The 22,316-nt window shown below is 41.4% G+C and overlaps 1 protein-coding gene across 1 annotated transcript in view; it reads left to right on the top strand.

Moving 5' to 3' along the window:
- DPM1 (dolichyl-phosphate mannosyltransferase subunit 1, catalytic) overlaps positions 1 to 22,316 on the top strand; it is a 28,881-nt gene that overhangs the window by 5,620 nt on the left and 945 nt on the right. The window contains exons 2-8 of the mRNA XM_038750026.1: positions 7,856 to 7,955; positions 11,433 to 11,466; positions 12,918 to 12,994; positions 13,094 to 13,119; positions 15,034 to 15,129; positions 17,272 to 17,340; positions 22,000 to 22,114. Coding sequence (XP_038605954.1) covers positions 7,856 to 7,955; positions 11,433 to 11,466; positions 12,918 to 12,994; positions 13,094 to 13,119; positions 15,034 to 15,129; positions 17,272 to 17,340; positions 22,000 to 22,114 — 517 coding nt within the window. The remainder of the gene's footprint in view (positions 1 to 7,855; positions 7,956 to 11,432; positions 11,467 to 12,917; positions 12,995 to 13,093; positions 13,120 to 15,033; positions 15,130 to 17,271; positions 17,341 to 21,999; positions 22,115 to 22,316) is intronic.

The raw sequence follows: 22,316 nt of genomic DNA, 5'->3' as shown, positions 1-22,316 counted from the left end.
CTGTTCTAAAGCGCCGGATAATGATGGCATTTATTAAGCGCTTTCTATGCGCAAAGCACTGTTCTAAGCGCTAGATAATGGTGGCATTTATTAAGCGCTTTCTATGAGCAAAGCACTGTTCTAAGCGCTGGCATTAAGCGCTTTCTATGCGCAAAGCACTATTCTAAAGCGCTGGATAATGATGACATTTATTAAGCGCTTTCTATGCGCAGAGCACTGTTCTAAGCGCTGGATAATGACATTTATTAAGCGCTTTCTATGCGCAAAGCACTGTTGTAAAGCGCTAGATAATGATGGCACTTAAGCGCTTTCTATGCGCAAAGCACTGATCTAAGCGCTGGATAATGATATTAAGCGCTTTCCATGCGCAAAGCGCTGTTCTAAGCCCTGGCATTTATTAAGCGCTTTCTATACACAAAGCACTGTTCTAAGGGCTGGGTAATGATGGCATTTATTAGGCGCTTTCTATGCGCAAAGGACTGTTCTAAGCGCCGGATAATGATGGCATTTATTAAGCGCTCTGTATGCGCAAAGCGCTGTTCTAAGCCCTGGCATTTATTAAGCGCGTTTTATACGCAAAGCACTGCTCTAAGGGCTGGATAATGATGGCATTTATTAGGCGCTTTGTATGTGCAAAGCACTGTTCTAAAGCGCTGGATAATGATGGCATTTATTAAGCGCTTTCTATGCGCAAAGCGCTGTTCAATGATGGCATTTATTAAGCGCTTTCTATGTGCAAAGCACTGTTCTAAGGGCTGGATAATGATGGCATTTATTAGGCGCTTTCTATGCGCAAAGGACTGTTCTAAGCGCCGGATAATGATGGCGTTTATTAAGCGCGGTCTATGCGCAAAGCGCTGTTCTAAGCCCTGGCATTTATTAAGCGCTTTTTATACGCAAAGCACTGCTCTAAGGGCTGGATAATGATATCATTTATTAGGTGCTTTCTATTTGCAAAGCACTGTTCTAAAGCGCTGGATAATGATGGCATTTATTAAGTGCTTTCTATGCGCAAAGCGCTGTTCAATGATGGCATTTATTAAGCGCTTTCTATGCGCAAAGCACTGTTCTAAGTGCTGGATAATGATGGCATTTATTAGGCGCTTTCTATGCGCAAAGGACTGTTCTAAGCGCCGGATAATGATGGCGTTTATTAAGCGCGCTCTATGCGCAAAGCGCTGTTCTAAGCCCTGGCATTTATTAAGCGCTTTTTATACACAAAGCACTGCTCTAAGGGCTGGATAATGATATCATTTATTAGGTGCTTTCTATGTGCAAAGCACTGTTCTAAAGCGCTGGATAATGATGGCATTTATTAAGTGCTTTCTATGCGCAAAGCGCTGTTCAATGATGGCATTTATTAAGCGCTTTCTATGCGCAAAGCACTGTTCTAAGTGCTGGATAATGATGGCATTTATTAGGTGCTTTCTATGCGCAAAGGACTGTTCTAAAGCACTGGATAATGATGGCATTTATTAAGCGCTTTTTATGCGCAAAGCGCTATTCAGTGATGGCATTTATTAAGCACTTTCTATGCGCAAAGCACTGTTCTAAGGGCTGGATAATGATGGCATTTATTAGGCGCTTTCTATGCGCAAAGCACTGTTCTAAAGCGCTGGATAATGATGGCGTTTATTAAGCGCTTTCAATGCGCAAAGCACTGATCTTAGCGCTGGCATTAATCGCTTTCTATGCGCAAAGGACTGTTCTAAAGCGCTGGATAATGATGACATTTATCAAGCGCTTTCTATGTGCAAAGCGCTGTTCAATGATGGCATTTATTAAGCGCTTTCTATGCGCAAAGCACTGTTCTAAGGGCTGGATAATGATGGCATTAGGCACTTTATATGCGCAAAGCACTGTTCTGAAGCGCTGGATAATGATGGCATTTATTAAGCGCTTTCTATGAGCAAAGCACTGTTCTAAGCGCTGGCATTAATCGCTTTCTATGCGCAAAGCACTGTTCTAAAGCGCCGGATAATGATGATATTTATTAAGCGCTTTGTATGCGCAAAGCGCTGTTCAATGATGGTATTTATTAAGCGCTTTCTATGCGCAAAGCACTGTTCTAAGGGCTGGATAATGATGGCATTAGGCGCTTTCTATGCGCAAAGCACTGTTCTAAAGCGCTGGATAATGATGGCATTTATTAAGCACTTTCTATGTGCAAAGTGCTATTCTAAGCGCTGGATAATGAGGGCATTTATTAAGTGCTTTCTATGCACAAAGCGCTGTTCTAAGCCCTGGATAATGATGGCATTTATTAAGCTCTTTCTATGCGCAAAGCACTGTTCTAAGCCCTGGATAATGATGGCATTTATTAAGCGCTTTCTATGCGCTAAGCACTGGGTAACGATGGCATTTATTAAGCGCTTTCTTTGTGCAAAGCACTGTTCTAAGCCCTGGATAATGATGGCATTTATTAAGCGCTTTCTATGCGCTAAGCGCTGGGTAATGATGGCATTTATTAAGTGCTTTGCGCAAAGCGCTGTTCTAAGCGCTGGGTAATGATGGCATTTATTAAGTGCTTCCTATGCACAAAGCGCTGTTCTAAGCTCTGGATTAGGATGGCATTTATTAAGCACTTTCTATGCGCAAAGCACTGTTCTAAGCTCTGGATAATGATGGCGTTTATTAAGCGCTTTCTTTGCGCTAAGCGCTGGGTAGTGATGGCATTTATTAAGCGCTTTGCGCAAAGCACTGTTCTAAGCGCTCGGTAATGATGGCATTTATTAAGCTCTTTCTATGCGCAAAGCGCTGTTCTAAGCCCTGGATAATGATGGCATTTATTAAGCGCTTTCTATGCGCAAAGCACTGTTCTAAGCACTGGATAATGATGGCATTTATTAAACACTTTCTATTCGCAAAGCAGTGTTCTAAGCGCCAGGCAAGGTGATCAGGTTGTCCCATGGGGGGCTCACAGTCTTCAAACCCACTGACTTTGGGCAAGTCACTTCTCTGGGCCTCAGTTACCTCATCGAGAAAATGGGGATGAAGACTGTGAGCCCCCTGTGGGACAACTTGATCACCTTGTAGCCTCCCCAGCACTTAGAACGGTGCTTTGCACAGAGTAAGTGCCTAATAAATGCCATCATTATTATTATTATTATTAGGGAACTGAGGCCCAGTGAAGTGACTTGCCCAAAGTCACACAGCTGACAATTGGCGGAGCTGAGATTTGAACCCACGACCTCTGACTCCAAAGCTCGTGCTCTTTCCATTGGGCCACACTGCTTTTCTATTCCTGTCCCGTCCCGTCCCGTCCCCCCGAGGCCTGGCCGCTCCGCTCCCTCCCGTCCCCTCCTTTTCCTGCTGCCTCCTCCCCACATGTCTCCCGGTCAATCAATGGTATTTATTGAGCATTTACTATGTGCAGAGCACTGTACTAAGCGCTTGGGAGAGTACAATACAATAGTCAGCAGATAAGTTCCTTGCCCACAATGAGCCTACATTTTTTTTTTTTTTGGTCCAGAATACAATTCACCGCATTTCTGGCCGCAGGTAAAACCAATTCTGGCCTAGACTCTGGATTACTGTAGCCGTCTTGTCTTGGAGAGTCTTCATTCATTCATCCACTCATTCATTCAGTCGTATTTATTGAGCACTTACTGTGTGCAGAGCACTGTATTAAGCGCTGGGAAAGTACAATTCAGCAACAGATTGAGACAGTCCTTGCCCACGGGCTCGTAGTCTAGAAGGGGGGGAGACGGACATCAAAACAAGGAAACAGGCATCAGTAGCATCTATATAATGGTATTCGTTAAGTGCTTACTGTGTTGCAGGCACTGTACTAAACGCCGGGACGGAATTAAACGCAGTCCTTGTCCCATGTGGGGCTCACAGTCTCAATCCTCGTTTGACAGATGAGGTAACTGAGGCACAGAGAAGTGAAGTAACTTGCCCAGGACAAGTGGCAGAGCAGGGATTAGAACTCATGACTCCCAGGCATGTGCTCTATTTATTGTGCCATGCTGCCTCCTAAAATTGCGAAAAGCGCTTGGAATCGAGACAATTCGAATGATTTTTTTTTACAGCAAAATAGGAATGTTAGATACTCTCAAAGTATCTACCAAATAGCTGACCTTTTCTTCTTTGCTTAGAAAAACAGATGGGAAGGACATTAGCACTTGAGGAGTTTTTAGAGGCTTGTGGGTCAACTGGGGTGGCCCTAATGATGGAAAATTCGGTTAGAAACAAGGGCTGGGTTGTGGTTTTCGATTGAGAAATGCAAGCAAATTTTTAGTGCAGTGCTTTGCGCAAAGTGCTCAGTAAATGCCATCAATTATTCACTTATATGCTAAAACAGAATAGATTGCTGGATTGTGGAAGTGAGACTATTCTCATTTATTTGAAAAATGGATGCTTTAATAGTCTCATGCTTAAGATAGTATTAATGTAAGGGTTACCAAACTGTTGAATCACAGTTTGCCGTAGGTTACTGGAAGCTGCCATCATCCCTTCATCAGTGTAAACTCCACTTGGCAGCCAGGATCATGTTAAAACAAAATCCCGGTCACCTCTCTCCCCTTCTCAAAAAATTCCAATGGCTGTTGGCTGTTTCCCTCCAGATTTCCTAACCTATGTCTTCTTTGCTAATTGATCTGACCTCTTCACCAGCAACTCTTCAGCCCTTGCCCTAATCTCCTCTGAAACAACTTTCCCTCATCCCCTTCTCCTTTGACCACCCCACTGCTCCCCTTTCAATCAATCAATCAATCGTATTTGAGCGCTTACTGTGTGCAGAGCACTGTCCTAAGCACTTGGGAAGTACAAGTTGGCAACCTATAGAGACAGTCCCTACCCAACAGTGGGTTCACAGTCCCTTGGCCCGCCATCTCACATCTTCAAAGCCCTTTTGAAATCCCACCACTTACCAGCAGCAGTCCCCCCAATTACCCCCTCAGTACACATAGCCTCATGATCCCCAACGTATAGATTTCGGTGCTCTAATACATATGCCCCTATAAGCCACTGTTAGCCATGTGGGACAGGGACTGTGTTTGAGCTTATAATTTATCTACTCCAGGGCCTAGTACAGTGTTTGGCACATATTCATTCAATCGGATTTATTGAGCTCTTACCGTGTGCAGAGCACTGTACTAAGCGCTTGGGAAGTACAAGTTGGCAACATATAGAGACGGTCCCTACCCAGCAATGGGCTCACAGTCTAGAAGACTGGCGCATAGTAAGCGCTTAACAAATTCCACAGTTGTTATTACCTGTCCATCGCTCTGTTCTCTTTCTAAGCGCTTGCTTGCACACGGAAAGCCCACAATAAATACTGTTGATTAAAAGATACCCTTGTGACTGGACTTAGAAGTGTATTTGAAACAAAATCTGTTTAATGTCCAGTAAACCCCTTAAAAACAAAATATTTTGCAATTAAGGTAGAGTGTAAAATATTTGGAAATGTAGCAGAAAAAGCAGGTTGAGAGCAGTGACTGGTAGCTTACAGGCAAGGCAAGTGATAAACATTACCCCTTTTCTTTCTTTTGGTTGCTGGGGCTCAGTGGCTCTGGCTTCTAGGGTCTTCTAAACAAAAATCAACCCGTGGTATTTATTGAGCTGTGGAGAGAGCTCTTTACTAAGCACTCGGGAGAGTTGGTAAACACTTGCCCTCAAGGGTTTACAATCTAAAGGTCCTCTTAGGTTAGAGTGTTTTAATAGGATAGTGTTTTACTTCCAGAAGGAATGACAAAACTAAGCATTGTGATTTTTTTCTTTTATTAATAAAAGGTATTTTTTAATATGCTTCCCACACATCGCCAAAATCAGTAAAATTTGTTATGGGAATATAATTTGGCAAAACAGTAGTGTGCTTTGTCATCAATCATTGAGCAATAATTATTGGCATAGCTTTCTTCTAAGCCCTTGGGGAATTGTAGAGGTGTACGATGTGATCCCTTACTTTTTGAGGAAGTCTGTTAGAGATGCAAGAAGTCATAAATGCTGAAAATAAAGTCACCGAAAGAGAAAAACTATAATACATATGGGGTTGGGGAAATCATATGTAGATAAACAGAATGTGGTCACAGCTTATTGAGCACTCTACCAGGTGCTTGGAGCATACAATAAAAATAGAGTCTGCGATTCCTTCAGTTGGGAGGGTTACTTAGTGCTTCCAGAAGGAGGTGGGCCTTAAAAAGGGCTTTGATGGAAAGAAGAGGTTTGACAAAGCTGAATGGGAGGAGAAAGATGTGAAGAGTGGAATTAGAGGCAGAAAAGTCAAGAGTGAGAGACTGTTAGGTTATTAAGATTGACCAAAATTAGGGCCACTCTCCCTATTCTAAATATTTCACATTTCAGAACACCTTTCTCCCCCGAAATTTTTGCCTGGTTTGAGAGGAATCTCTTTAAAGAAATTATATGTGAATGATCTTTTATCCAAAAAAACTGTTCTGCTTCTAGGGAAACGTTACTACCACTTGATTTAATTCTTACAGCTCCTTTTTATAAAAGAAAAACTGGGTTCTAATCGTGGCTCTGCCACTTGCCTGCTGTGACTAGGGACCAGTCACTTGACGTCTCCGTGCCTCATTTTCCTCATCTGTAAAATTGGGTTTCATTTATTCAGTCGTGTTCATTGAGTGCCTGCCATATACACAACACTGTACTAAGTGCTTGGGAGAGCACGGTAGAACAATAAACAGAAACATCCCCTGTCCACAACAAGCTTGAGGCCTAGAGAGGGAGACAGACATCGTATTGTACTCTCACACAGGCAGTGCTTGATAAATACGATTGAGTGGATGAATTGATATAAATAAATTACAGAGTTGCTTAATAGTGGAAAGAGCATGAGTCTGAGAGTCAGCAGACCTGAGTTCGAACCCTGGATTCACCACTTGTCAGCTGTGTGACCTGGGGCAAGTCACTTAACTTCTCTGTGCCTCAGTGTCCTCATCTGTCAAATGGGAGACAGAGGGGCTCTCAGGGTCTGTCTCTGGGGGAACGGGCTTCACTCTGGCATGCTGGGCACCACGCTTGGGCACGAGGGAGACCTGCTCGCCTCCAATTGCTTTTCCAGCTGAGGGAATTCAGGAGTTCTATGCTCATTATGGGCAGGAAATGTGTCTGCTAATTCTGTTGCACTGTACTCTCCCAAGCGCTTAGTACGGTGGTTTGCACAAAGTAAGCGCTCAATAAAGCCCATTGATTGAATGACAGGGGGAAAGAACCACAAATTTGCTATAGCTTAAATAGATTTGAAACGTTTAATGGCCCCTCATGTCCTCTCACCAACCCAACTTTCCTCTTTTAAGAGAAGTTCATTTAGAACAGCATGCAAGAGGAGTTTAGAACCATTCTGATGCATTTTCAAAATCAAATTGTAATGCCTACTTTGAGAAATTTACAGTGAATAGTTGTATTGATGCTGGGTTCGAATCCAATTACATGCTAATTCTTTCCTTTACATATCACTTTCTCCCAACGGGGTCCTCCAGTTTAAACTAGTTCTGCCACAATTGATTGTTGTATCATTTTTTCCAATTCTTTTTTTTTATGAGCATGACATCCATAATTTAATTTTGATAGCTTGTATGTTAATACTTACCCGCATCTTTACATCTGAGCCCTTCTTGAATGAAGTTTTGCCTCTTTACCGTTCCACAAATGACATAATTCAGCTAGTGCTATTTGTTGAAGAAACAAAATATTTGTATTTTATTTTCTGTAAAGTAATTGCAGCTTGAGCAGTGAGGGAAATGGGCCAGTATTCAATTTTTACCTGTACAGCAACTGCACGCTGATTTGTACTTGACTAGTTCAGATTTTTTTTCATTTCATTGGAAATGGTATTTTCCATAATTATCATTATGCCATTTTTTAAATTATTTTCCCAATTTTATTTCAGTGGCAACAACTATGAGATTATAATCATTGATGATGGAAGCCCAGATGGGACGCGGGAAGTTGCAGAACAGTTGGAGAAGATCTATGGGTCAGAGAAAATCGTGAGTTATGTTGAATTCTTTATATTTGTCCCCAGTACTGCATTTCACTAGTTATGAGGGAAGGTCAAGTACCTGGAATTGAGTGTGTTTAGCTGCCGGGACTGACCTGGTGATGTATAAAAGCCCATCCATGTGGGATCCAGTTTTCAGTGGTGATTCAGGATGTATTTAGAGAAATTAAAATATGCTGATGGGTTTTAAGAAGGGTATAATGCTGAGTATATTCATTGATGATTTCCAAATTAACTAATATTCAGTGTAGTTAACTAGGTTCAATGTGTACTCAATTTTTGCATTCAGCTATTTCATGCCCATATAGGTCCTACTATATTTTATCCGCGTTCTTCTTCCCGCTGCATCCCCCTGTAGATCGTGAACTCCTTGAGGGCAGGAAACGTGTTTGGCTTCTGATGTATTCTTAGGTATATTTTAATTCTTGCCTCCCCCTCAAGTCTCTCTGTAAGCTCCTTGTGGGCAGGGAACATTTTCTACCTATTTTTTTGTATCAGGACTCAGAGTGCTTAATACAGTGTTCCAGTAAGCACTCAATAGATACTTGATTGATTATTTTGTTCTACTTTACTGTTGGCAGGCACTCAGTAACTACTATCAATCAGTGACGTGAATCACAAACTTTTACCTGAAACGAGTGCATTTTTGTGGTCCACTTTACAAACAGTCTTTACTGTACTGGGGGACAGAGTTTAAGTATGTATCTGCATAGTTTGGTGAAGGGTAAAGGGTATTCTTTTCTTTCTGAACATGTTCCATGGACTTCTTGTGATTGTTTATCTCTTTAACTTTTACTGCAATAGGGACTTTCACTGGAGAGAGCAATTTCCTAATTAGCGGTCTAGAAGCTTTTCAGCCAATACCAACCCCAAGGCCACATGTTTGTGGCTACTTGCGATAGGACATATCCAGCATGCCCTGCTAGCTAAGTGTTTTTAACTAGCAGAAACTGTCTGCACCCAAGCAAATCCTCCACCCTTGTCTTTGTCATTGCCCAATCAGTGTTTCTCCTTTCATTGCAGTCCCTGCCCCTGATCCTGTCTTTCTGCCACTAGCTTTCTCTTGCCCAGTAGTAACTCTGCTACTCTTCCCTCCTCAGTGACTCTTGGCTCACTGGCTCTGGCCAGCCAGCTCCTCCTTTCTCTTCCCCACTAGCCTACCTACATTTTTTTTTTTCCTCTTCGCCCTTGCACTTATTCCCCTTCTGGCTTCTCTCAAGGACCAGTCTTCTCTGCTTTACTTGCCGGGGAACTGTTTCTGAGATCCAATAATTAATTTAAAGGTCTGATGACCGATGGGAAGAGCCTCGATTGAAGCAATTAAAGACAGGTTACATTCATTTATCGTATTTATTGGGCGCTTACTGTGTGCAGAGCACTGTACTAAGCGCTTGGGAAGTGCAAATTGGCAACATATAGAGACGGTCCCTGCCCACACTGGGCTCACGGTCTGGGCAGGGGAGACAGACATCAAAACAAGTAAACGGGCATCAATACAAATAAATAGAATTATAGATATAAACATATATACATAAGTGCCGTAGGGTGGGGAGAGCAAAGGGAGCAAGTCAGGGTGACGCGGAAGGGAGGGGGACCTGAGGAAAAGGGGGCTTAGTCTGGGAAGGCCTCTTGGAGGAGGTGCGTGGGATGGGGGTGCACAGAAGGGCTCGGGGTGCAGGAAAGGGCTGGGGGCACAGGGGAGGGCTCAGGTCACTGCAAAACCTCCGAGAAGCGCCCTTATTTGTTCCCGGGAAAGTTGGGGTGGGGGCCGGGGTGCCTCGAGCCCTCTGCCAACCCCGCGGCCCCCGTCCCGCCCAAGTGTGATCACCATCCTGGGCCACATGCGGCCCATGCCAACCAACGAGGTCCTCCGGACAGCCCCTGCACCCTGCCGCCCCTGCCCCTGCAACTAGGTCTGTATTGATTATATTTGCTCTTTTTTGGCCATCATGAAAATGAAATGTTGATGACTAGAAGCTTTCAGACGCAAATACTATAACTCTCCATGAATAATATTTTGGGCAATATAGAATAAAAACTTTGGTAAATCGTAAACACCAAAACTGGGAGTTTATTGGATTTACAAATTCATGTTTGAAAAATGATTATATTTAAGCTCTTATTATGCGTCAAGCTCCGAGCACTGAGGTACGTACAAGTTAATCAGGTCAATCAGAATAACTAATTAAAGGGGCAGGAAAGGCCATTTGGTGAGGAAAAACATTTTTAATCATTTTTTCAGCATTACTTTGGCTCAGAAGCTGCCCACGGGTGAGGTAAAACAGTGACCCATCTTTTTAACACAATTAAATGGTGAATTTGGAAATTCTTCCCAGCATCGAAAATGAGAATCTTTTAGGTTTGGCATATGCAGTGTGCCGTATGAATTTAGTTTCATATGTCTCAAAAAATGACAGATGAGTTCAATGGAAATGAAATTGCAAAATTGGACCAACTTCAAATGTGAAAAGTAAATTGCATTGGGATGTACTTCACACAGTGGATAAAAGAAACAACATATTTTTGCCTCAACAAAAATATGGCCTTTTATGTATTTTCATGTACACTGTATAAAGGAGTTTCTTTTCCCTGTTTATTAATTTGCATTGGAGAAGACCCCAGACTTGAATATTTGCCCAGTTTTCCCTGAATTAGTCATTTCATTGACTAAAGCAAACATTTTGGAAAAGAAACAGAGAAGAGAGAACTTTTTTGGGTGTGTTTTCGTCATAAAATGATCACACAAACTCATAAAACATCTCAAAAATCCAGAGAGAGTAAATGTAGTGTTCATGTCAGAAATCAAGATCGGAGCTGTAGAAAAGCTACCTCTAAAAAGGGAAGATGCTTCTTTTTATTGGAATACAGAAGCTGGGAAGCAGTGTGACCAAGTGGAAATAGCCCGAAATAATCCGACAGTTACTCTCCCCCGCTTTCAAAGCCTTATTGAAGGTACATCTCCTCCAAGAGGCCTTCCCTGACTAAGCCCTCCTTTCCTTTTCTCCCACTCGCATCTTCCTGAATTGCTTCCTTTATTCATCCCCTCCCAGCACCAAAGCACTTATGTACATATCTATAATTTATTTATTTATACTAATGTCTTTTCCATCCCCACCCCCGACTGTAAATCCATTGCAGGCAGGGAATGTGTCGGTTTATTCTTGTATTGTACTCTTCCAAGCACTTAGTACAGTGCTCTGCACACAGTAAGTGCTCAATAAATATGATTGAGTGAATGAATGAATGAACGAATGCCTCATTCTTGGTGATAGTCTTGAATTCCTTTTTGTGCTTTCTAAGGCTTTCCATTTTTAATGAAAACTTTTGGGCATAGATCCAAAATCATCTTTCTACTCAAAAATATTGCAGAGCTTTGGTCACATGAAAAAAACAAACAGTAATTAAAACTTAGTATGAATATATTAATGAGTGGATAAAATCAAATCCTTGTTTTATAATCTTGCAGCTCCTGAGGCCCAGAGAAAAAAAGTTGGGATTAGGTAAGTTATTAAGTAAAACTTCTTAATCTTCACAACTACCATTTTGATTAGCAATCTCTAAATGTTTTAGAGTGGGTGTTTTTAGCCACTTGGAGAAGGGACACAAGCTGTAATCCATCATTTGCTGATTGTAATTTTCAGGTGATCTTAATGGTTTGTTTTTAATGAAGTGGCAGGTCTGGAAAGGGAGAAATCTAATGCTATTATTTTTCTCCTTTGTGTTGCTAATTTTTAGAATTTGCCATCTTAAAATAAGCCAACTGAACTGACTACTCGAGAATATTGCTAATATTGTATGCAGTTTGAATTTAGATTGCAATTAATAGAGCAGACCCCTCCCAAAAAATGTTTGCTCTGTGTCATACAGGATTAGTTCAAGAACAGTCCTCAAGCCTTTCCACTGGTTTTCTTGACTAGATTAAAGCATTTGACCACATCACTAGTCCTAGATTCTGGCATCAGCTAAGTAAATCTGGCTTCCCGAAGACCCATCCCACTTCAACAAGGTCTAGTTGGGTTGTTCGTATTTTGGTCAGCCCTGCTCAGATTTATCAATTGTGGCGTTACTGGAGGATGAATGAAGGGACTTGGGGTATGGGTGTTGAATGCCAAACTCTCAACAGCACCATTTGCTGCAAATATACCAACATAACTGGGAACACTTCTTGGGTTTGCATGAGGTGTGGTAGAGATTGGACCCCCAAGGATAAGATTTTAATGTTTGATTACAGAGGAAAAGTAATTTTCTCTCTATCATTGTTGTGTGAAATATCGGTAAAATATAATAACCTAACTAATGGCTGGTTTAGGGTGACTTGGAATATTATACTTTTATCTGAGGCTCTTTAGTGCAATAATGAAGGCATGTTTCAGGGTGATCATAGGTGTTTTTCCTTCCAGAGTATCTAGTAGGCTATTTTAAGAGAACAATGGGAGTTTGTGCTTATAGGTCACAGATAGCATGGTGCAACCTGGTAACCTCGGATAATGCAGAAGAACAAAAATTATCAAAATTATTTTGAGTCTGGAGGAAAAAAAATTTCAACTCTGAAGTCACAGACTCCAGGCAAGGAAGAAGTCCTAGATAACTAAGCTTGTTCGGAGCATTAATATCTCAAATTACTCAACTTCATTGATTTCAGTGGCACAGTTTAGCTCTTCAGTGGAAAACTTGCCAAAGTTGTTGGTTGGCTACTAAAAGCTCAGACAAAAGTGTCGGAAGAAAGCCACCAAGGAAAACTTCCCCTGACTCTTCTCAGCCAGACCTCTCCCTGCCTTCTTACTCAGGGATCTGGGGAGACCTGCCTCTCACATATTGAGATCATTTAGCTAGTTTTTTTTTAAATAATGGCATATGATTTTCAGAATTATTTCTTCTCCTACAATGGTCTGACTCTGTTTTCTAATAGTCAATTTCTGATCATCCTGTAATACCTTTCTGCTATCCCCAGGGACTGCATATATTCATGGAATGCAACATGCCTCCGGCAACTTCATTATTATTATGGATGCCGACCTATCACATCACGTAAGTTTTTGAATCATTCCTCTGTTTTCTTTTCAAGATATTTTAAATGAGGTCTGTTGACTTAATGTTGTACTTTTGTTTTTTCTTTCCAAATTTCAGCCAAAATTCATTCCGGAATTCATTAGGTGGGTACCATTTTTAGTACTTGGAAGGGCAATGTTATAACTGTTGAAAGGCACAGGTTTCCAATGTCAATATTTCATGGGATAAAAATAATGTAAATTATACCAGAGCATCCAGGTACTTTTCTGTCTAGTCAGCTGGATTCTCTTTTGGTTGAAAGACAAGAGAGATCAGAGCTCCAGGATTTCAAGGGAACAAAGGTAGAAGCTCATATCAGTCTTTCCTACACTCTAGTATGACATCTTCACCCCACACAGCTCCAAAGGTCTGAACTTAAATGTGCTGTAAAATTGGGGAAAATTGAACTAGATAAATTGTAAATAAGCTGTTAAAATGAAGGTGTGGTTATAAACATCTCGAGTCTGTACTGGAAATTTGATTTGGGTATCCTGTTGATAATAATAATTGTGGTATTCATTCAATTGTATTTATTGAGCGCTTACTGTGTGCAGAGCACTGTACTAAGCACTTGGGAAGTACAAGTTTGCAACATATAGAGATGGTCCCTACCCAACAGCGGGCTCACAGTCTAGAATGGGGTGACGGACAACAAGACAAAACATATAAACCAAATAAAATAGAATAAATATGTACAAGTAAAATAGAGTAATAAATGTGTACAAACATATAATAATAATAACGATGGCATTTATTAAGTGCTTACTATATGTCAGGCACTTTACTCAGCGCTGGGGTGGATACAAGCAAATCATGTTGGACACAATCCCTGTCCCATGTGGGGCTCACATTCTCAATCCCCATTTTACAAATGAGGTAACTGAGGCCTAGAGAATAATAATTATAGTAATAATGATAATGATGGTATTTCTTAAGCTCTTACTATGTGCGAAGCACTGTTCTAAGTGCTGGGGTTGATACAAGGTAATCAGGTTGTCCCACGTGGGAGGTAGGGACTGTCTCTATATGTTGCCAATTTGTACTTCCCAAGCGCTTAGTACAGTGCTGTGCACATAGTAAGCGCTCAATAAATATAATTGATTGATTAATCCCCATTTTACAGATGAGGTCACTGGGTCCCAGAGAAGTGAAATGAGTTGCCTATGGTCACACAGCAGACATGGTAGACCCTGCATTAGGATCCGTGAGCTTCCGATTCCCAGGTCCATGCTGTATCCACTATGCCATGCTTCTTCTGTGAGCTTGGGGTGGTCAGATTGGTACTTGTACAGTTCCAGACTTTAATTCAGGGGTTAACTAATAGGGTGTCTCGGCTTCATTAGGTACCTAAATCCCACCCGCTTTGCTTCTGGACGGATGTCAACCGGGCACTAGTCCCCCTTGCTGAAAAGAAAAGACTGCACCCAGACCAATCTTGAATTCTCTAGCAGTTCCTTGCAGTCAGTTGGGCTGTATAACATCAGAGAACGATTGGTGTAAACAAATGTTCTCTGATGTTATAAAGTCCAGACTGGATTGGCATAAACCAATCCAGCCATAGAACACACCATTGTTGCCACCCTGCCCTGGCAGCAGAACTTTCTAAAATTGTTACATGGTTCCTTTTTCTGCCCATGATAACCCTCTGGACTCACTCCATTCTGAGGCTGCTTGACTGGAACTGTCCCATCTCTTTCGTGAGAAGAGTACCAAGAAAACTGGAAATTCAAGCACATTTCCTTTAGTTGAATACCTAGGTTCTTGATAGACTGTTATTATTTAACAAGAAAATTGAAAAAATACTTCTAAATGTAGATTGGTTCAGTTGTATAACTATCTTCTTTATTACATTGTTTCTCAATAAAGATACTGTATTGGTCTTCTCCACACACAATGGTGTTTGGAAGACACCACACATCCACCCCTTGGATGTTTGAAAAATATCAATATAAACAGTCTGTTAAAACAGTATCACAATTGACTTTTCTTATGCATGAACTAATTTATATATCCTACAGAAAGCAAAAAGAAGGTAATTTTGACATTGTCTCTGGTACTCGCTATAAAGGAAATGGAGGTGTATATGGTTGGGATTTGAAAAGAAAAATAATCAGGTAAGTGGACTTTTGTGTTCTACATCATTTTGGCTGTGAAAAAAAATTTGTCTCAAATCAGTCAGTGGTATTTATGGAATGGTTACCGTGGGCAGAGCACTGTACTTAGCATTCAGGAGAGTAATAATGATAATAATTATGATGTTTAAGTGCTTACTTTGTGCCAAGCATTGTTCTGAGCACTGGGGTAGGTACAGGTTAATCAGGTTGGGCACAGTCCCTGTCCCACATGGGGCGCACAGTCTCAATCCCCATTTTGAAGATGAGGTAGCTAAGGCACAGAGAAGTTACGTGACTTGCCCAAGGTCACACAGCAGACAAGTCGGGAAGCTGGGATTAGAGTCCATGATCGCTGACTCCCAAGCCCTTGATCTTGCCACTAGGCCATGCTGATAAGAGAGTTGGTGGACACGTTCCCTGCCCACAAGAAGCTTAAGTGTGTCTTTGGAAAAGCTTGTGTCTTTGGAAAAGCTTAAGTGTGTCTTTGGGACCTCACTGTTGCAGTATTGATTCATTCAGTGGTACTTGTTGGTTTGTCAGCTGAGGCAGAGCACTGTTCTAGGTGCTTGGGAGAGAGCACGGTAGAAGAAAGAGAACCAATTCCTTGCTCTTGAGCTTACATGCTAGTGGAGCAGATAGAGACCTTACTCTTAGACATACAGTGGAAGCAGGAGGGACAGTAGAGGTTTAGCTGGTAAGAGTTCGAGAATGGAAACATAAATGGAGAATGTAAGTTGATAGGTAACTAAGTGGAAAGGGGGGCTGCTGTGTTGACATGACTGGTGGATTTCAGTGTATCAAGGAGAGAGTGGGTAGGGAGGAAGTCAAATATACAACCCATTCAGGGTTATTTGGGCAAGAATGGGAGCAAGGAAACATGGTAATAGCTCAAAGGTGCAGCGGGAATCCAAAGAAGAGAAGCTTAAGCAGGTGTGAAACCTGGGGGAAGATGGTAACGGAGGGAAGATGGGTGAGAGTAAGGCTTCTGGAGGGGGGCAGGGTGGGATCCAAAGCACCTGGAGAGAAGTGTTTAATTTTAAGAGCTTTTGGGAAAGGGGGTTGGGGGTGGGGTAAATGGAGAGAATGTGGATTTGAGGGCAGGAAAGAGAGTTGAGGAGGTGAGGATAGCCCTTGGGGCAGTTAATGTCTCATGGTCTCTATCATGCTAACTAAGTAGTAGTTAGGAGATTAGGGTGGGTTTCAGAAGGGTGTTAGAGGTCTGACATAGTTGAGGGGGTTGTGGACCTTGGAGTCAGTGAGGGAGATATAGTACTCTCAGTACTCTCGTTCTATGGTAAATATTTTTTGACATTACAAAATCACTTTGTGTTAATTGTGTAGTAATCTGGGTGACCTGAAAGACTTTGGTTAATGAAAAATACCATATACTTTAGAAAGTTTCTATTACGATCAATGTTGATGAAATCAGTTTGGAATAATTTGCTCTACATATGGTCCTGAATAGTTTTTACTCAGACCTGGTGTACATTATTGATATTCCCTTATTAGGATACTTATGCTTAGTGACAAGGCATCTTACACCAATGGAGTACTTAGATTTCACTGACCTTTCTTTCCTCCTCTTAAGTAAATAAAAAGCTGAACTATTTAATGAAGTAATTTTCACTACTACATTTTGAATGACAATAAAAACGTCCTATCATATTGACAGAATGACTAAACTGGTTCTGATGCCTGGATCACTTTAATCTTTTTATTTACCTATTGTAGCAGATATAGACGTGATACTTGTAGTATATAAGTGCTTACTCTGGACTAAGCACTAGGGTCGAATCAAGGGAGGTAATCAGGTTGGACAGAGAACGTGTGCCTCAACCACAAAAATTGACATTTTCAGCCTACATCTTGTTTACACCGGTTATGTGTAATGTTACTATTGCAACTAGTTAGGCCTTGAATAATATTGCGTGATGTTTGTGAAGATGACTCCTGCATTAACAATATATGAGTGAAATCTTAAATCTTCTTTAAAATTTAAGAAGTGCCCAATATGTCTAAAAGTAATCACCATACTACATGTATGACAGTAGTGCTTTCGTGTCCTTTCACTATATTATAGGCCACATGCGTTATTGACTTTTCACCTGAATTGTGACTAAAGAATTTACTTTTATTTGGTAGCCGTGGAGCCAACTTTATAACCCAAGTTCTGCTGAGACCCGGAGCATCAGATTTAACAGGAAGTTTCAGGTATGCAAGATTTATTTTACAGTCTTTCGATTAATGAGGAGAGAAGGGTGTCTCTAGTCAATCTGTTGTCTTCCAGGAGTTGTTCTTCTGTTCTATAGGTATGCTACACTAAATATACTGTTTGAAACAATGCACCAGATGGCCAAACATGTTATTAACAGTATTAGAAAATGTAAATGCTGATTAATTCACTGCCAGGTTTAACTGTCTTGCACCAATTAGTAATTTGTGTGTTATTTCTCCTTGGAGAATTGTACTTAGCAGCAGCTGTTTAGCCGATGCTGTCTGAGTCTGACCAGATGAATGATATTGAACTATCCCTCTCCTGATGAGCTAAGTTTTTGGAAGAGCCCTGCTATGATTATTTCAGTTGGGAAATTTTCATTTTCATTTCATTTTCAGAGCCCCACTGTTAGCAGTATCCTTTTAGATAATACTTGACACTACCCACGTTTCTCTGTCTCTTTTTTTTTGCTTTAGAAAAGTCATTTAACAGTTTTTCACCATGGCTCTGTAAACTAAAACAAAAACAAGACCTTCATTTTCCTTTCCCTCAAAGTTTTTTTTAAGCATTAATATTTGTTTAGTAGTAGCTTGTAAATAATGTTTGCTGGAATGATCATTGTGACCATCCCAACAATTTTGAGGCCGTACTTTTTTTTAATCATCTAATTATGATAAATGATTTAAGCCTAAATTCCTAGTCAGGTGCAAGTTTAAGAGCTAAAACATGAAATACTCAATGGGAACATGTACTGCTTTTGTTCTTTCTTTTGTTTGTTGGTTATACTACTGTGGTAGTGTGCTTTGACCTAATCGGAGAACTGAACATAAACTGGTATGGCTTGCACAAACAAGGTGTCTGTACAGTAAATGCCTTCCCCAAATCTCATTTCTTGGCTAGAGTCTACAGCACAGGTGCCAAATATATTGTTCCCTGTGCAAGACTAAGATTGGATTTACATGAGGTGATTGAAAAATAGGAGTGGCAGTAAACAAATAAAAATTGAAAAATGTCCTTTTAAGGTAAATGAAGCCACTAACTGATCAGTACTGAAAGAGCTCCCTGAAATAGAGATTTGGGGGATCAGGACAAAGCCAGTTCCTCCCTTTCCATCTCCTTGTGACTCATGACAGTACAGAGAGTCGGCAACTTTAGAGTCCCCTCACCTTGTATGGAGAATCAAAGGGTTCTGGGAAGGAGCAAAATAGATACTGCTAGCAACACCCCCCCGCTCCCTGTGCCATTTCCTAAACTACAGGATCCTTCCAGGCCTCAGAATCCACCAGAATCAATCCATCAGTGATATTTACTGAGTGGTTACTTTGTGAGAGCACTCTTCTAAGCACTTGGGAGACTACAGTAAAACAGAGTTGGCTGAGACATTCCCTATCCACGAGTTTACAGTCTAGAGAATCCAGGAGGCCATGGCCTCACCCTTTTCCCGTGGTCCCACGGGAGTGGATTGTCAGATCCTTTACTGGCAGGGATGGACTTATTCTTTACCTCCCTCTAGTCTCTCCAATTCTCCAAATAAATTGTCAACCAAGTGTCTACGTACTCAGTGCTCCCTGCCAAGATAGGAGGCTCGAGTGGTGAATATGGAAAATGAGGAGGGGAGCTAGAGAAAGAGACAACATTGATAATAAGTGTTCACTGTGTGCCAAACACTGTATTAAAGCACAGGTTAGAGATACAAGATCATTAGGCTGGACATAGTTCTTGTCCCATGAGAGGTTCAAAGTCTAAGTAGGAGGGAGAACAGTTCTGTAAAATGGGGATTATACAGGTGAAGAAACTGGGCAGAGAGGTTAAATGATTTGCCCCAAGTCTCACAGCAGGCTAGTGGCCAAGTCAGGATTAGAACCCAGGTCCTGTGACTCCCAGACTTGGACACTTTCCGCTGGAGGGATGTGAATATAGCAAGGGAGACAGATAGAGAACTAGGGAAAGAGGAGTAGAGGAAGAACAAAAGGGAATATTAGAGGGGGGAAAAAATCCACACAGCAATTGGAAGATGCATCCATAACAATGAAGGTTGCTGTCTAGGACCAAAAACATCATATTGTTCATCCAGTCCTCCTTTGGTGCCAATAATGGAGATAGATATGGGTTGAAAAGATCACTGGTGTGACTTGATGCCATAGTGCGTGTGTTCTTATGAGGTGGAGGAAATGGACAGGGGAAGAAACGAGTAGAGGGGTGAAGGAGAAGAGTAGGAAACTGCACGAATCCTGCAGAGGGACCCCTAGATAGGTACTCTCTTTTTTTTCGTGGCATTTGTTAAATGCTTCCTATGTGCCAGGCACTGTACTAAGCTCTGGAGTTAGGTACAAGCTAATTAGGTTGAACACAATCCATGTCCCACATGGGGCTCACATTCTTAATCCCTGTTTTACAGGTGAGGTAACCGAGGCACGGAGAAGTGAAGTGTCTTCCCAGAGGTCACACAACAGACAAGTGGTGGAGTCGGGATTAGAACCCAGGCTCGTGCTCCATCCAATAGGCCACACTGCTTCTAGTCCTTGTTTTTCCATATGAAAAACAGTCACATTATATGCAGGCTGCCTAGTTGATGACTTCCTGCCATGTTTTTAATAATATTAATAATAATGATGATGGCATTTGTTAAGCGCTTACTATGTGCGAAGCACTGTTCTAAGCGCTGGGGGCTACAAGGCGATCAGGCTGTCCCACATGGGGCTCACAGTCTTAATCCCCATTTTACAGATGAGGTAACTGAGGCTCAGAGAAGTTAAGTGACTTGCCCAAAGTCATACAGCAGACATGTGGCAGAGGTGGGATTAGAACCCATGACCTGTGACTCCCAAGTCCGTTCTCTTTCCACTGAGACAGGCTGCTTCTCTGCCCCTGCTTTTTAGTGTGTCAGGGCCAGGTCACTATTCACCGAAGAGGCACTTATAGCAATCTCATGCCCAGACAGCAACCGCAGGCACTGATGTGACAATGAACAATCTGGCAGTGGCCCTTTGGGCTAAATTATCCGCAAATCAACAGTCTAGAAATGGAAAGACAAGGGAAATGGTGCAAACCAAAAAGGATTTAAAATTGAGGGTGTTAATCAGTGAAGAAACAGGGAATAGACCCAAAAGCAAAAGAAGTATGTAAGCCCTAGGTTCTCTCAGTTTTTCCTAGTGTATTTTTTTCTCACTTTTGAGAAAAAACAAGCCTATCAGAAATAGTGCGGAAATAGAAAAAGGTAAAAAATATAGATATGCTCTATAAAAAAAGACCCCCCCACCCAAAGAAAAAAGATGCAGTGATTTAACAAATAAGAGATGGCACAACTCCTTCAGAGATGCGTTGAATGGGAGTGTGTGACTGGGAGGGTATGATCAGTGAATAAAGGGGATTTGCCAAGGGAACAGCTTGCCAAAAAGAGGGTGCCAGTTGTCACAAAGTGGTAAGTGCTGAGGGCAGAGCTGGCAGTTAGAAGAGCTGGGGCAATTCTTTTTTGGGGCTTCAAGAAAAACGGGTGGAAGACAGGCAAAAATGCACTTTGCTAGTTTTGGCATTCTAGGAATGTGAGAGATGGGATAGTATTGTATTTTTATACAGGTTTTACACACACACACACACACACACACACACTCAATTATTTTTATTCAGCCCATTTTCTGACGCTCATACTACTACCTGTTGTATCCTTGTTCTTCCTCTTGCTTTCATTATTTGTATCTAACTTTTCCCCAGCTAGATTGTAAGGTCCTTTGAGGGCAGGGAGTGTATATTTTGCTTTTGGTTCATGCTCCCAAGCACAAAGTTCAGTGTCTTGCAGTCAGTAGCTGCAAGAATAATCAATTACCTTTTTAATCAATCTTAAGACTAAAAATGTCAATAATATACTTTTAAAATATACATATACAGTAGATAAAATGACATGCTTAGGAGCAGATGATTTCACTACTGTAACCATTGTGGGTGCTCTGTAAGAAAAGTACCTAATATGAGAAATATTGGACCTCCTTCAGCACTAATTAATTTTCTAGCACATGTTGTAGGATCTGCCTGGCTTACTGACAGATATCTAGAAAACAATTTACAGTAATTGTGATATTAAGTGCTTACTATATGGCAGACATTGTTTTAAGGACTGGGGTAGTCAGCTGTGTGACTTTGGGCAAGTCACTTTGCTTCTCTGTACCTCAGTTACCTCATCTGTGAAATGGGGATTAAGACTGTGAGCCCCATGTGGGACAACCTGATAACCTTGTATCTATCCCAGCACTTAGAACAATGCTTGGCGTAGGGTAAGCACTTAAAAAATACCGTATTATTATTATGATTATTATTACTAGATAATCAGGCCCCATATAGGGCTCCCAATCTAAGAAGGCAGGAGCAGCTATTGAATTCCCATTTTGCAGGTGAGGGAATTTAGGCACAGAGTAGTTAGGCAATTAGTACAAGGTCACACCACATGTAAGTGGTGGAACTGGGATAAGAATCCAGGTCCCCGGGCACCCAGGCCCGTGCTTTTTCCACTGGACCATACTGCTTCCCCAAAATGCCTGTAATTTTTTCAATTTTACAACTATTTAGTGGGATTTCAAACCAAACAAATGACCATAAGATGAACTCCAAAACTGGGGACATCTGAGAATGAAGTATAAAATCAGTGTCTCTCTGTTTCACAGGTTATATCGAAAAGAGGTTCTACAGAAATTAATGGAAAAATGTGTTTCCAAAGGATACGTCTTCCAAATGGAGATGATTGTTCGAGCCAGACAATTGGATTACACCATTGGAGAGGTATAGTGTTAGCCGTGTTAAAAATACGTGTCGATTTTAAAGTAGTCCCATCAAAAGCATTTATTGAGCATTAGTTGTGTGCAGAGCACTGTAATAACTGCTTGGGAGGATAAGATGACATGATCCCTAGCCGCCTTTAATGCTACATCTAAATGCAGCCCAATATCACATTGGGATGAATAAACCTTTTCTACAGTAAAAG

The sequence above is a fragment of the Tachyglossus aculeatus genome, chromosome 8 (genome assembly GCF_015852505.1).
Source record: "Tachyglossus aculeatus isolate mTacAcu1 chromosome 8, mTacAcu1.pri, whole genome shotgun sequence".
In the NCBI taxonomy this organism is placed as follows: Eukaryota; Metazoa; Chordata; class Mammalia; order Monotremata; family Tachyglossidae; genus Tachyglossus; species Tachyglossus aculeatus.
The sequence above is the reverse complement of the archived record's forward strand: the minus strand, read 5'-3'. Positions and strand labels throughout refer to the sequence as shown.